The sequence below is a fragment of the Perca flavescens genome, chromosome 20 (assembly GCF_004354835.1).
Source record: "Perca flavescens isolate YP-PL-M2 chromosome 20, PFLA_1.0, whole genome shotgun sequence".
NCBI lineage: Eukaryota > Metazoa > Chordata > Actinopteri > Perciformes > Percidae > Perca > Perca flavescens.
Window position 1 is genome coordinate 24,545,261 of NC_041350.1, and position 12,464 is coordinate 24,557,724.

At 40.6% G+C, this 12,464-nt stretch overlaps 1 protein-coding gene across 2 annotated transcripts in view; it reads left to right on the plus strand.

Annotated features, from left to right (window-relative positions):
- Positions 1 to 1,074: 1,074 nt before the first annotated feature.
- Positions 1,075 to 12,464, plus strand: part of nin (ninein (GSK3B interacting protein)) — a 33,336-nt gene continuing 21,946 nt past the window's right edge. For both annotated transcript variants that reach the window (XM_028565284.1, XM_028565285.1), the window contains exons 1-11: positions 1,075 to 1,444; positions 4,904 to 5,116; positions 6,083 to 6,176; positions 7,108 to 7,280; positions 9,556 to 9,601; positions 9,686 to 9,861; positions 9,970 to 10,116; positions 10,918 to 11,085; positions 11,536 to 11,672; positions 11,881 to 12,021; positions 12,264 to 12,438. In XM_028565284.1, coding sequence (XP_028421085.1) covers positions 4,925 to 5,116; positions 6,083 to 6,176; positions 7,108 to 7,280; positions 9,556 to 9,601; positions 9,686 to 9,861; positions 9,970 to 10,116; positions 10,918 to 11,085; positions 11,536 to 11,672; positions 11,881 to 12,021; positions 12,264 to 12,438 — 1,449 coding nt within the window. In that variant the 5' untranslated portion in view covers positions 1,075 to 1,444; positions 4,904 to 4,924. The remainder of the gene's footprint in view (positions 1,445 to 4,903; positions 5,117 to 6,082; positions 6,177 to 7,107; positions 7,281 to 9,555; positions 9,602 to 9,685; positions 9,862 to 9,969; positions 10,117 to 10,917; positions 11,086 to 11,535; positions 11,673 to 11,880; positions 12,022 to 12,263; positions 12,439 to 12,464) is intronic.

A 12,464-nucleotide genomic window follows, 5' to 3' on the forward strand; every position in this document is an offset into this window, starting at 1 on the left:
TAATTGCACTAAAGATGAAAATCTTTCTCAAAGTTATGTCAGTCTTGGCACCCAAATGATCAAACTCTGTACAGTATGTTGAGTAAATAGCCTACAGGTTTGGCAGAATATATTGTTTTATAGTGTACACACCGTGCTCTGCCAATCAAGTACTATAAATAAAAATTTGAGGTACTTGAGTCTTTTCTTTTCATGCCACTTTCTACTCCACTACATTTCAGACGCAATTGTTGCACTTTTACTCCACTACTATTATCTGACAGCTTTAGTTACTAAGTACTTTATTTTTGCACACAAAACACAACAGTGTCAAATGAGAACTATTTTGATCATTTAAGTTTTTTTTAATTAAAATTTTTTTTTTATGTAAGAACATTTCAGGATTCCAGCTTCACAAATGTGAAGATTTGGTGTTTTTCCTTTAATTATTTTAATCTTTTTGATATATATAATGTTGATGTTTGGACGGTAGGTTGGACGATAACAAACATCTTGAAGATGTCTCATTGGGCTCTGGGTAAATGTGACGGCATTTGTCACTATTTTTAGTATTTTTTACAAACCAAACAATTAATCAATGGATTAATGGAGAAAATAAAAGGCAGATTAATCCATAATGTAAATAATCAATAGTTGCAGTCTTACACAAAATACTTCAAATAAGATCCACCTCAACCAACTACAGTAAACCTGCTTTTGCATTTATGCATAATAATAATCTCATGATATTATATAATAGTATAACATTCACAGGGGACATTTTTCTGCATTGAGTACTTTTACTTTTCTCTTTACTTTTAGTAAGGCTTTTAGTATAGGCTACTTAACATACCTTTAAGTAACATTGTCAATGCAGCTCTTTTACTTAACAGAGTATTTTTTACAGTGTGCAAGAAAGATCTGAATGCCACTGGTAGCTATGTCCAAGGATAGGTGTCTATGCTGGACTATGTCTGAATGAATACAAAGCATAACAGTCGAATACGGATAATAACAGGAACATTTTGTTATCTTTTAAAGCAGGAAAGTATTGATTTAATTCAGCAGTGTTAGTTTGGTCCACAGGGGGCCAGACTGGCGAGTCAGGCCGTCCCAGGCTTTCGGTCACCGCCCCTTCCTTTATCAGCCACTTTTCAAAATCCGCTACAAGCCGGAGGAGGAGATACACAGAGCCGAGGACACAAAGCGGCAACCACGCTCTCGGATGCTGTTCGGACATAACATTTTTCCAACAAGACCCATTACTGCATCTTCAAGCTAACTAAGTCTTACAGAAAAGGATAAGTTAACGTTAACGTCACCTGCGAGGGAACGGCGACGCCAACGTCACTACGCGAGAAATGCTGTAAAAGTTTATTTTATACCCGCGTTCAAGTTGGAGTTAATCACCAGAATTTAGCTAGTTGGGAAAGGACCCAATTATCGTCCAAATTCGGAGACTTTGGTAAGTGTTTTTAGCTAAAAATGTTGAAACTGTGTCTTTGCTTTCTCTTCTGTGTTCTTTCACACTTTACACATGACAATTTAGGATGAAGTTGGAGCCAAAAGCAATCTCGACTATAACGTTTCTTCCCAACATGCCTGCTGATAAATTAGCCCAGTTAGCATAGCCCATCACATTCATATGATGACTTATCGCTACGTATCTTTGACTAGTTTCAAGTTTCTTTCGCTGTCTATGGTTTAACTAACTAAACTACTTCACAGTTGGCTAGCGGGCTTATCATGTCCATAACTGAAAGTGTACTCAGGTGTGGTCGAGCTGCATTCAAGCATTACTAAGGCAACTGTTGACAGCTTTTCCAATGAGTGATGCTAAAAGAAGATTCATTTACTAAGTAACAGGCAATATAATACTAGCTAACTGTCATATAACTTACATCTTACGTCTTTTTTTTCCCATTTTTGACTGCATTTTGGAAATGTTCAGGGTTGTTTTCAGTTTCATAAGGAATATGTGTGTTTTTATTTTAAATGTTTAGACATTGTTTTTACATCCCATAGAAAACACTAATGGCTATGATTCTAAAAGAGTTTGAAAATGTATGTCACCATAATTATTATTATTAATCTTTTTTTAAATAAGTAATTGAGACTTTGTGGTGCCCAGTTTTGATTTGTGACAGGTCAAAGACAGGATTTTTTAATTTATTTTTTCGGATCAAGGACAAAAAAAAATACCCAGGAAAATAAGCGATCACAGACCTCAAGAAAACTATGCTTTGGAGCAGCAGGGTTTTTCACTCTTATGGGAGTGGGTAATAGAACACAATTCATATAAAAAATAACTGTAAAATATATGCAATCATATGCTAAATTAAATGCTTAGTTCTCCTTTTATAGTCACAGATTGTGAAGTTGCAATTGTAAAATTGCTGTAGGTACGTAATAAGAGCTATTTCTTCATGATGCGATTCCCTCTACATGGAGACAATAGTTTGCTTTTGAAAATGCAGGAAACTTTCTTTTGTCCCCATAGTAAGTCATCATCTCCTATCCCAAAATGGCCAACAAACGCTACCCAGTATCAGTGCTATCAGTGTTTCACTAGGCTGATGTTGAAGAAATAAAAGTTTAGAAATTTTTACTTTTTTAGATTGACATCTGTAAGTGATAATTATGAGTGGATGCTGGGATGGTGTGAAGGATTAACCTCCTTCTTGTGACCTGGACTAGAGTGATTCTTTGGCTGCAGCAGCTGTCAAACCCCGGCTACCATGAGCTGCTGTGACCGGCAGAGCCGAGCAGGAGGGCTACCAGGATAATTGGCCCAGAGGTTGCTTGGAGAACGCAAACGCAACTAGTAAATATTTTAAATGAGGACAGGCCAGTGCTGTTACAAATTAAAAACCCTGATTATTTTTCTACATCTTTTTTATTTTATTTATTTCTCACATTTACAAGACCCTATAGCTTTAGACAAGTGGCCATACCGCTGAACCATGATTTCCTTGCATTTCATAAGCCAATGAAATCAAATGTGCAGATGCAGACTACTGATTTGGTTTTTGTCTCTATTGTCTGTGGTGGATGGGTACCCCAAGTCTGGGGTGTGGGAGACACCTGGTCGAGCACTTGATGGTCTCACTGAGAGCAGCTGGAAAAGCAGGGGTCAGGAGGGGTGCTCTTTGTATAAGCATTTAGGCACAAACTGGGAGGTTTCAACTTGTATAGAATATAGGGTTTCAAACGTAATTAAAAGGGCTTATACACAGTATGTCCGTAATGTTTGATAGAACAAAGTTCAGTTCAGATCTTGTTGTCCCACAAGAGGAAATCATTTTTGCAGCAAGAATAATGCACGTTAAAACGTAACACACTTGGACAGGAACTGAAGGCATTAAAGGTGCTGTACTTTGTACCAATTCAGATTAAAACAAAGGGTATATGATAAAAGCAACCAAAGCTAGCAAGGATAAAGATGCACTAAGCTGTGCCGGGAACCAAGAATCCATAAGATGTGCAGTAAGTAAATGAAGTAAAAAGATAAAAAATAAATAAATAAATAACAAGACCCTTTACAGCAATAGATATGTGTTGCTCAACAGCATAAAATGCAGCATTAAGCATGAAAAAGCTCATCCTAAAGTAACCAGAGGCATTTAAAGAACAGTAATATCAGTTGAAATCAAGAAAAGCAAAAAAATCTAAACAATGGCGGCACTATGTGAACATACGACTGGTGCTAACAGTCCACTTACATAGTGTGCAGAAATATGTTTATAATTAGAAGTCCGCTCCGCTCTCCATTGCTATTTCCAGTCATGTTTGACATTTACCTTCCTTAAGCTTCAGGTGGCTGACCTGGACTGTTGCGTCTATGAGCTATGTCATTGCTTAAGTTTGTCAGACTCCATCTTTTCTTTTTTATGCCTGATTACGCCTCTTTTAAACAAATTATTACCATCCTAAATAATTACCCAAGATGCATACATGGTTTGTTTTTCTAGTATAGCTTGAGACAAACATGGCCAAATCGTGCCAAACTGGACTCCAGACTTTTGTTGGGGCCACAAAAGTGCCCTGCTCTCTGTTAATTGGTTCTTATTGTTTTTCAATTACAGCAATGATGCATTCGCATAGAAAGTATAACAACATTGTCCATGTCTCTGTAATCGAAGCTGCCAGTCAGTAAATGTTGGCTCAAGGCTTCTGGTGTAACCTTCCCAATTAGTTCCTGGCTACTTTATCCACCTGGTTCAGCGCCACATTTTGTTGTCTTTGTCCTTTCGTCTCTATCACCAGTTTGAAGTATTTAAAGAAGCATTTAGTCCTAAAAACATCAACAATGCTTTTTTTCTTCATTATTAACTTCTTTTTGTTAGTCTTTACAAAATCAGACCCTCTTCCTTTTTATATATTAGTTATTGATACTTTATAACAATACTGAAATGTGTGAACTACATTAACTGGAAACCGTACAAGGTGAATGTGCCTCAGATTGAATAACACGTGTCATAAACAACCCGGCTAAAGGTGTAAAGAGAGTCATGGTCAGTGTCAGACATGGCCGTGTCTATCAATTTACCTGATTGCCTAATCATCCTAATTTGATTAGCCAAAGCCTCCACCGCAAATGACTTGAGCTGTGTGTTGGTAGCTCGGTACCCGTACCTCAGTCGCTCAGCGACATTCAGATGAAGGAGCTGTTAGGAACGCATGCTGTTGAGATAGATGTTTCCACCCTGTTTGTAAGTATAAAAGGGATTGGATATATTATGCTGTTAATTTAGAAAGAACAGATTTTATCTTGTTTTGATTTTTATTTATTCTTTCCTCTTCTTTGTAACAATGATTTAAGTTGAATTCTACTATTGTTCTGTCATATGACTGTGGGTAGACACATCAGCTAAAATGAGATGGAAAGCGTGATAAATAAGGATTTCCTTTCCTTGTCTTTCAGGGCAGGGTGCTGTCCTGTGGGATGGATGACACCCAAGAGCAGGACCAGTATGAGGAGCGCCTAAAAGAAGTTTTTAACAGTTTTGATGCCAGCGGCTCCGGCTCACTGTGCCCGGAGGAACTCTCTGACCTCTGCCAGTCCCTGCACCTGGATGACGCCACACCAGCTCTTCTCCACATACTGCTGCAGAGCCAGGACCGCCTCACTGCCAGGGTACGTTTATTCCCCTGCCGCTGAAAACAAGCGGTTGTTTTTGTCTTACAGGTTATGGTGTGCCGTACTTTGCTCAGAAAAGTTGTATTTGCTTTCCTTTTCTGATGCGCATGGGAGTCATGGCCTTTTTGGATTTCCTGTGCAAAGGCTCCTCCTCTTGCATCCTTTTGAATTTAACCGACGTCTGTGTTGAGCCACTCCAGCTCTCAGGTCTTTGTGTGTCCAGGCTTTTTGGTGCTTTGTTGGCTGTCTTGTCGAGGAGAAAATGTGCCCCCATCAGCCCTGATCCCAGGTGTCTGTCGTCAGGACAACCAAGCCATATAATCACTATTCACAGATGCATTTCTTTGAGGGTGCTCCATGTGAAAATGTATAAAATAGAAAGGACACTGGTCTAATCCGTACAATCGGACTTCAGTTTGTATGAAATGCATTGTACATTCAGAGGATCTCCAGTATTTATCTTTTCAGCCCAAAGTAGACAAATGAGATATAATCCAAATTGCTTACCTCCACACTTTTGCATCAAGTTGTGTTTGTATAGAAGTGTGTGGACAGACGGATGGCTATTGTCTTGCATTGGCGGGTGTGTGTGGGTGGGGGAAAATGTGAGTAGAGGGCAAGTGAACTGATTGCATACCCATGGCATCCAACAATAAAGTCTAAAGGAAGGAAAAAAAAACACGTCAAGCCGGCAGCCGCCAGCCTCGAAGCACAAAGAAAATCACCATATTCAGGGTTAGCAGCTGTTGATTGTTGAAGTGTGACCTCGCTGCTCCTGCTCAGCAAACCCCCTCCACCCAGACAGCCAGGGACACCCAGCCTCCACCCTGCACACTGGGAATTACATCCAGTCTAAGGAATTTCCGTGAACTTTTACTTTTTTACTTTGCTTCACATAGTAAGCATTGCTGGCATTTTTTTCCACATTTATGTAAAACTACTTTTTGTCTGTTCTCGTTGCAGGTTGACTTTGACCAATTCAAAAATGCACTTATTCTGGTACTGTCATCAACTCTTGAGCCACCACAAGCAGAACCGGAGACCTTGTCAAAACCAAGTAAAGTCTAGATTCTGATGTTTTAAAGAAATCTCACGCAGACAAATCTCATTAAAATGCACGCAGTGTCCGCCTAAAAACACACAAAGCATAAGCCATATTATTATCGGTAATTTATGTCGGTATCAGTTAATCGTGAACTTTTAAGGAAACCTTTTCCACTCAACAAGGTGAACTGTGAAAGCTGAGTAAGGGGAACAGCCCACATGCTGATTCAGCTGTAAATCTACATACAGAGACACAGAGCCAAAAGTGCAGGCCCAAAGCCACACTAGCCGCCAGTTGAATTATTTGCACCATCATGTTTTGTCCGCTTGCATGGTTTGTTATTTTATGGATGTAGTTAATGCAAATCATTGTTTTATATACTAAGCTATCTCTTTGGAAACGTTTTTTGATACTCCAAAGTATGTTTTTTGTGAATGCATATTTCACACTTTTGGTTAATACCAATCTTTCAGTTCAGTTATTTTATTTCTCTATGATCACAAAAGAGTGACTGAGACCATACACCCTAGATAACCATGAGATAATATGAAGTCTGATCCTGGTCAAAGCAAATAATTCACATGTGTTGCTGTTAATGAAGCATAAAGTATGTGCAACATACAGTTTCAGTGAATTTCTCTGAAGTTTTCTCAGCAGTTTGTACCTGAAACACTGTCGGCTGGTAGTTTTAATATTTGTTTGATTCTGACAAATGGGAACATGTGGCTTTAAAAGGTTCTGTACAGCAGTTACACTTTTAGAGAAGTTGTCATATTTGGAGAAGTAGATGTTTCAGACTGCGCCACATATTAGTCATTGAACATCTTTTCTGTATTTTAATAATATCCTCTGTTATGCCTAAGACATTTTTTCACAAGTGCTGCTGTATTCAATTAATCATGACTATTTGATTTCAAAGTGTCCTGTCATTGACTCTCCTCAGACTCTCCTGAGATCCAACCAAAGTTCGTGAAGGGCAGTAAACGTTACGGCCGCCGCTCCACGCCAGAGTTCATGGAGCCCATGTCAGACTTCTGCGAAGTTACAAATTCAAACCCGGTGGAGGAGGACGATCTAGAAGACAACTATGACTCTGCTGTTCCCCGGAAGCGTGAGGTGAAAAGCTATAATGGATGTTCTGAGTTTTCTCCAGCAGTGCTCTGAACCTCCAGACACTGGGGATGCCACCCTTATCACCTCCTGTCCTCGCATGCGCTGTGTTTCTCTGCAGCCTCAGGTCGCCTGCGAGGCGTTATTCTTAGCTAATCAGCTTAGTGGCATGCAGGGCAGATCCTGAAATGTAATGTAGACACTCAAACACAGGATTCACAAGGCCCTGATGATTACACAACAACGCAGCACTGTCTTTAAATAACACTGTGAGCATAATTACAGTTTAATACGCCTCCGGTAGTCGAGATGTAACCGCAGTGTTTGTGTAACTTCACACAGTTTTGCCAGTTTAAAGTATCATGATGCGCTTCTGTGCGAGTGCTCAGTGTTGAGTTTAACTTTGCCCTGAGTGTATATGCTGGCTGTGATGTGGTTGGTCAAGGCCACGAGCGCAGTGATTCAGGAATTTACATCATGTCCAAACAGATGAGCTTTTAAGCCGATAAAAAGAGAGGCAGGGGCTTATTGTTGTTTATGGTCCTCAATATTTCCCCCCCAGTTGCTGTCAAACTGCTTTTTTTTAAGATTGACAGCAGATGCCTCCCACTGTCCCCACAGGACAGTAGTGGCTTGAATGCGACATGCGTCAGTGTCACAGGGTTGTATAACATTAGTACAGTCATGGCCACGCACAGCTGAACACTCTGCATGGTTCCACAGCTTGATCTTCTAGATCCTTTTCTTGGATTATCCTGCTCACCGCTGACAGAGAGTTGTTTGACCTGTACGGAGGTCAAAGCTCACACTTTGTGTGTTCACGGCCTGCGACGGAAATCGGGGTGAGAAATGTACATTAACACCAGCAAGAGGTCTCATTTTTGTCCTCAAAATCTATTGGGCTCTAAAGTAACCGGGCAGTGCTGTGAATTAATGAATTAGTCAATTAACGTAAAATGAATTGTCAACTATTTTGATAATCGGTCTACGTAAGTTATCAAGAAAAGATAGCAAACGCTTACTAGTTCCAACCTCTCATACGTTAGAATTGCTGTTCTGAATTGCATATCTTTAGGTTTCGGACTATTTAGTTGCACAAAACAAGCACTTAGACATCTGTAGACATGACCTTGGGCTCTAAGAAAGAAACTGTGATCACTACATTTCTATCTTCATAGAAATGTATCATCTTATAGACTAAATTATTAATTGATTACTGACTGCTTTGGCCTTTTTGACATCATTTTTCATACTAATAAATGTGCAAGCATGGACGTGCTGCAGAAGAATAAATCATGACAAAGAAAAGTCCCCAACTGTTCACCAAAACAGTACAATGATGCCTGCCAACACTATTCAAGACATTAAACTGAAGCGTGTCTTGGTATTGACTAATCTATGTTGCAACAATGCTGGAATGTCCGTCCTGGGGACCAGCAGATGGGGATGGGTCAGGGGCCTCTGCCACAGAGAGAGACTGCAGGCCTGGTGCTTTGGGAGGAGGAGGGTGTAGGACTCTGACAGAGGAACAATGAGCCCCACTACCCCCATCCTGGTGGATGCCTATACAACATGTATCAAAACGCCACTTGCAGAATCCCATCTGTTCTTCATTCCCTCACTGTTTGCTTCCCAAACAATAGATGGTCACGCTGGAACTGGGTTGGAGTCACACCCACATAAATCCCTCCTCCTCTCATATTGTCTCGGCAACAACAAAAAACGCAACCAACTTTAAGTTAAAATCTTAAAAGTCTACTGGTCATTGGAATTTTAAGAGTAAGAAAAACTTTTAAACTAGTGTCCTAATTGTTTGTTTATTTTAAAACCTTTTTCCGGAGTGAGCAGCTTCTCATTTATTTTAACTTTAGTTGTTAAATGTTCAACATTGTCACGGGAAGTATTACTATTAACATGTTTGCTAGAAAATAACGAAAAGTGTGTCTGTCCGTGACACATTTTCTCTATTCTTATTACCCCCATTCCCAATTTGCACACTGACCATCCCTGATGCCCTCGTGCCATCACAAAAGCTCTTTTGTGCTTTTTGTCAGACGCTCCTGCCCCCAACCCCCGCACCCAGACTCAACCTCACCTAATTTAAAAACATGTTTGAACTTATAAACAGCTGACTGTCACATGAAATTTTTTTTTTTGATTTTTCTCACAAATCAGTTCCTATACTTTGGTTCTTCAAAAAATGACATGTTAGTAGGTTATTTAGAGGCTAGCTTCCTTGTGATATTGATATCAATTTCTGTGTGTTTTTGTGTCCTAACAGCGCTGGAATGCTCACGAATCAAGCGCAGAGGAGTATGAGGCAGAAGGTACGTCAGTCGCAGTATTTTCAGAAAATTCACTCCATAGCAGTTTGTCTGAATGATCACGGTCTCTTCTAACCTTGTTTGTAGGCCAGATGCATCTCTGGAACCCCGATGAGCCGAGCACACCTCGGAAAGCCATCTTTCCTCTGTCCACCTGTTTGGAGGAGAGACTGCGTAAAGCCTGTGACAAGCTGGAGATATCATGGGACGGATGTGCCGGTCACACCCAACTGCTCGCGCTTTGTGAACACCTGGGCCTGGAGGTGAGATTCTAAATTAATGGAGAGATCCACACATAGAGTGAAAAGAAAATACCTTGTCTCTCTCTCTCTGCTACTTAAAAAAAAAAAGACCACACATTTATTTTTCAGATAAATTTAGATGTGCTCCACAGTCTACCTGGTGATGGAGTGATGAATGTTCAGGAGTTTGTTTCCAGGGTTGTAAACGACAACAAACCCCCCACACCGTCTGCCTCCACGCCCTACAGACAGCTTAAACGACACCACTCCACTCAGGTATTAGTTTGTTTAGCTCTACGAGGTCCCAAGAAGTTGGGTAATTCCCTTGTTAATTTATTTTAATTCTGTATTTTTGTATTATGTTCTAGCCTTAAACGTTATTCACCGTATCTGCCAGAGTTAGGTAAGTCCATACATACCCTTCTCATCTCCGTGCGCGTTGTAACTTTGTCCGACGGCCCCGCCGGTAGCCTAGCCTAGCGCAGATCCTGGAGGTAACCGGCTCCATCTAGGCTACTGCTCCCAATAAGTGACAAAATAACGCCACCATGTTCCTTTTTACATGTTGTGATTTGTATAGTCCCAGCGTGTACAAATAACAAGGTCACATGAGACACAGCCATCTTCTAACCGTATACATACTGGGAACTATATTCTCAGAAGGCGAAGCACTGCTACTCTCTGCTCGGGGCTTCTCAGGTGCTGTAAGCATGTCACTCTGCCCAAGTAGCAGAAGTAGCAGTGCTTCACTCGGACAGAGTTACAGCACGCACGGAGATGAGAAGGGTGTGTATGGACTTATCTAACTCTGGGGGATACAGTGAATAAGCTAAAGTCCCAATAAGTCAGCATGTTCCCTTTTTTTTTTATTTTATTTTTTTTATAAAGAAAATGCCTGTCATATCATATTGTGCATAAAACAAATTGTTGGTTGACAAAAAAAATGTTTTTCTTTTACTTCCTCTATAATAGAGTGATTGAAAGCTAGATCTCAGGTTGGAATTTTGGAGATTAACACTCTGTTAGTAAAAAGACACAATGTCCTGTCCCCCCCACCCCCCCTCCTCCCCATTACAGCCCTTTGATGAGGGAGGCCGTAGGATAGCCACTCCTTTTGCTCTGACCAGCACCATTGGCATGCGTCTCTTCTCCACCCTTGATGACGGTACCGGTTTTACTCCAGTCGAATACATCCTGGATGCCTGGCTGGAAGAGGGAATAGAAAACAGCATGGAGATCCTGCAGGTACTTATTCTTATTATTACTAATTATTCATTATTACTGTGGCACAACTTTAAATGTGTGCATTCAGACAACTGATGACAGAAAGGAAATCCAATTTGTGCAGTTTGGGAGAACATGGTTTACAAAACTTTAAGAGATTTTTTTTTATTATATACTCCATGATTCAAAGTAAATTATTTTCTAAAACCTTTGCAAAAAAGGACAAATGTAAGTATACATTTGGGCGCCCAGATAGCTCAGTTGGTAGAGCAGGCGCCCAAATATAGAGTTTTACTCCTCGACACAGCGGGCCCCGGTTCGACTCTGACCTGCTGCCCTTTGCTGCATGTCATTCCCCCCCTTCTCTCTCCCCTTTCATGTCTTCTGCTGTCCTGTCAAATAAAGGCCTAAAATGCCCAAAAAATTATGAAAAAGAAAATACTTAAATGTATGTTTAAATTTGTTTCGCAGGCTTTGAATTTCAGCCTAGATGGAAAACTGAGTCTTGGGGATCTCACCATTGCACTTGAGAATGAGCTACTCGTTACTAAGAATGGGATTCACCAAGCAGCACTGGCCAGCTTCAAAGCTGAGATCAGATATCTTCTGTGAGTACGAGTCACCACTATAAAACAGCTCATTCACATCTTAATACTCTTTGTATTAAGATGAATACATTTGGAATCATATGAGAACCCGTTTGTCTAAAATACGATTTCATGAATGCATGATTATTGTTGGCTTTTGTTCCTGTTGTCACCTGTCATGGGTAAATCTTTGTACAATTATTGACCCTGTTGTTTTTCTTTTTTTCAGAGAGCGTTTAGACCGAGAACTCAGGGAGAAAGAGAAAATCCAATCTGACTTGGAAAAAGCCGAGAAACTGAAAACTCAGCTCGCCACTGAGGTGGATGAGCGTCACTCTGCCATTGAGCACATGAACGACCTCAATCTCAGGTAATGCATCCCTCAGGTTAAACCAGATGTCCATATTTTTTACTCTTTGTTCTCAAGTTGTATCCCAGCGAGGCTGTACAGAACAATTTGATTCATGTTTAATTGTGCCTTCTGTTTGTCTCAGTTTGTCTCCTCCATCTCCCACAGCTTATATGCTTTTACGTAACATTTGGTACAGTCTGTTATTCTGGTGTTCTTTGTAAGCGTCCAACCCTGTTTTCTCTGTGCCTGAATGTCTACAGGAAGCTTGAACAGGACCACAAAGAGAAGCTAGCAGCGGTACGATCAGAGCTGACCAAGGAGATGGACCAGATCCAGCAACAGGCCAGCCTACAGCGCAAGGAACTGGAGTCCGAGGTCGAGAAGATCAGGGAGGATGAATCCTTTCTCAGAGACCACCTTTCCATCTCTGTGAAGGTAACCAAAAAGACTCTCCTTGCTTT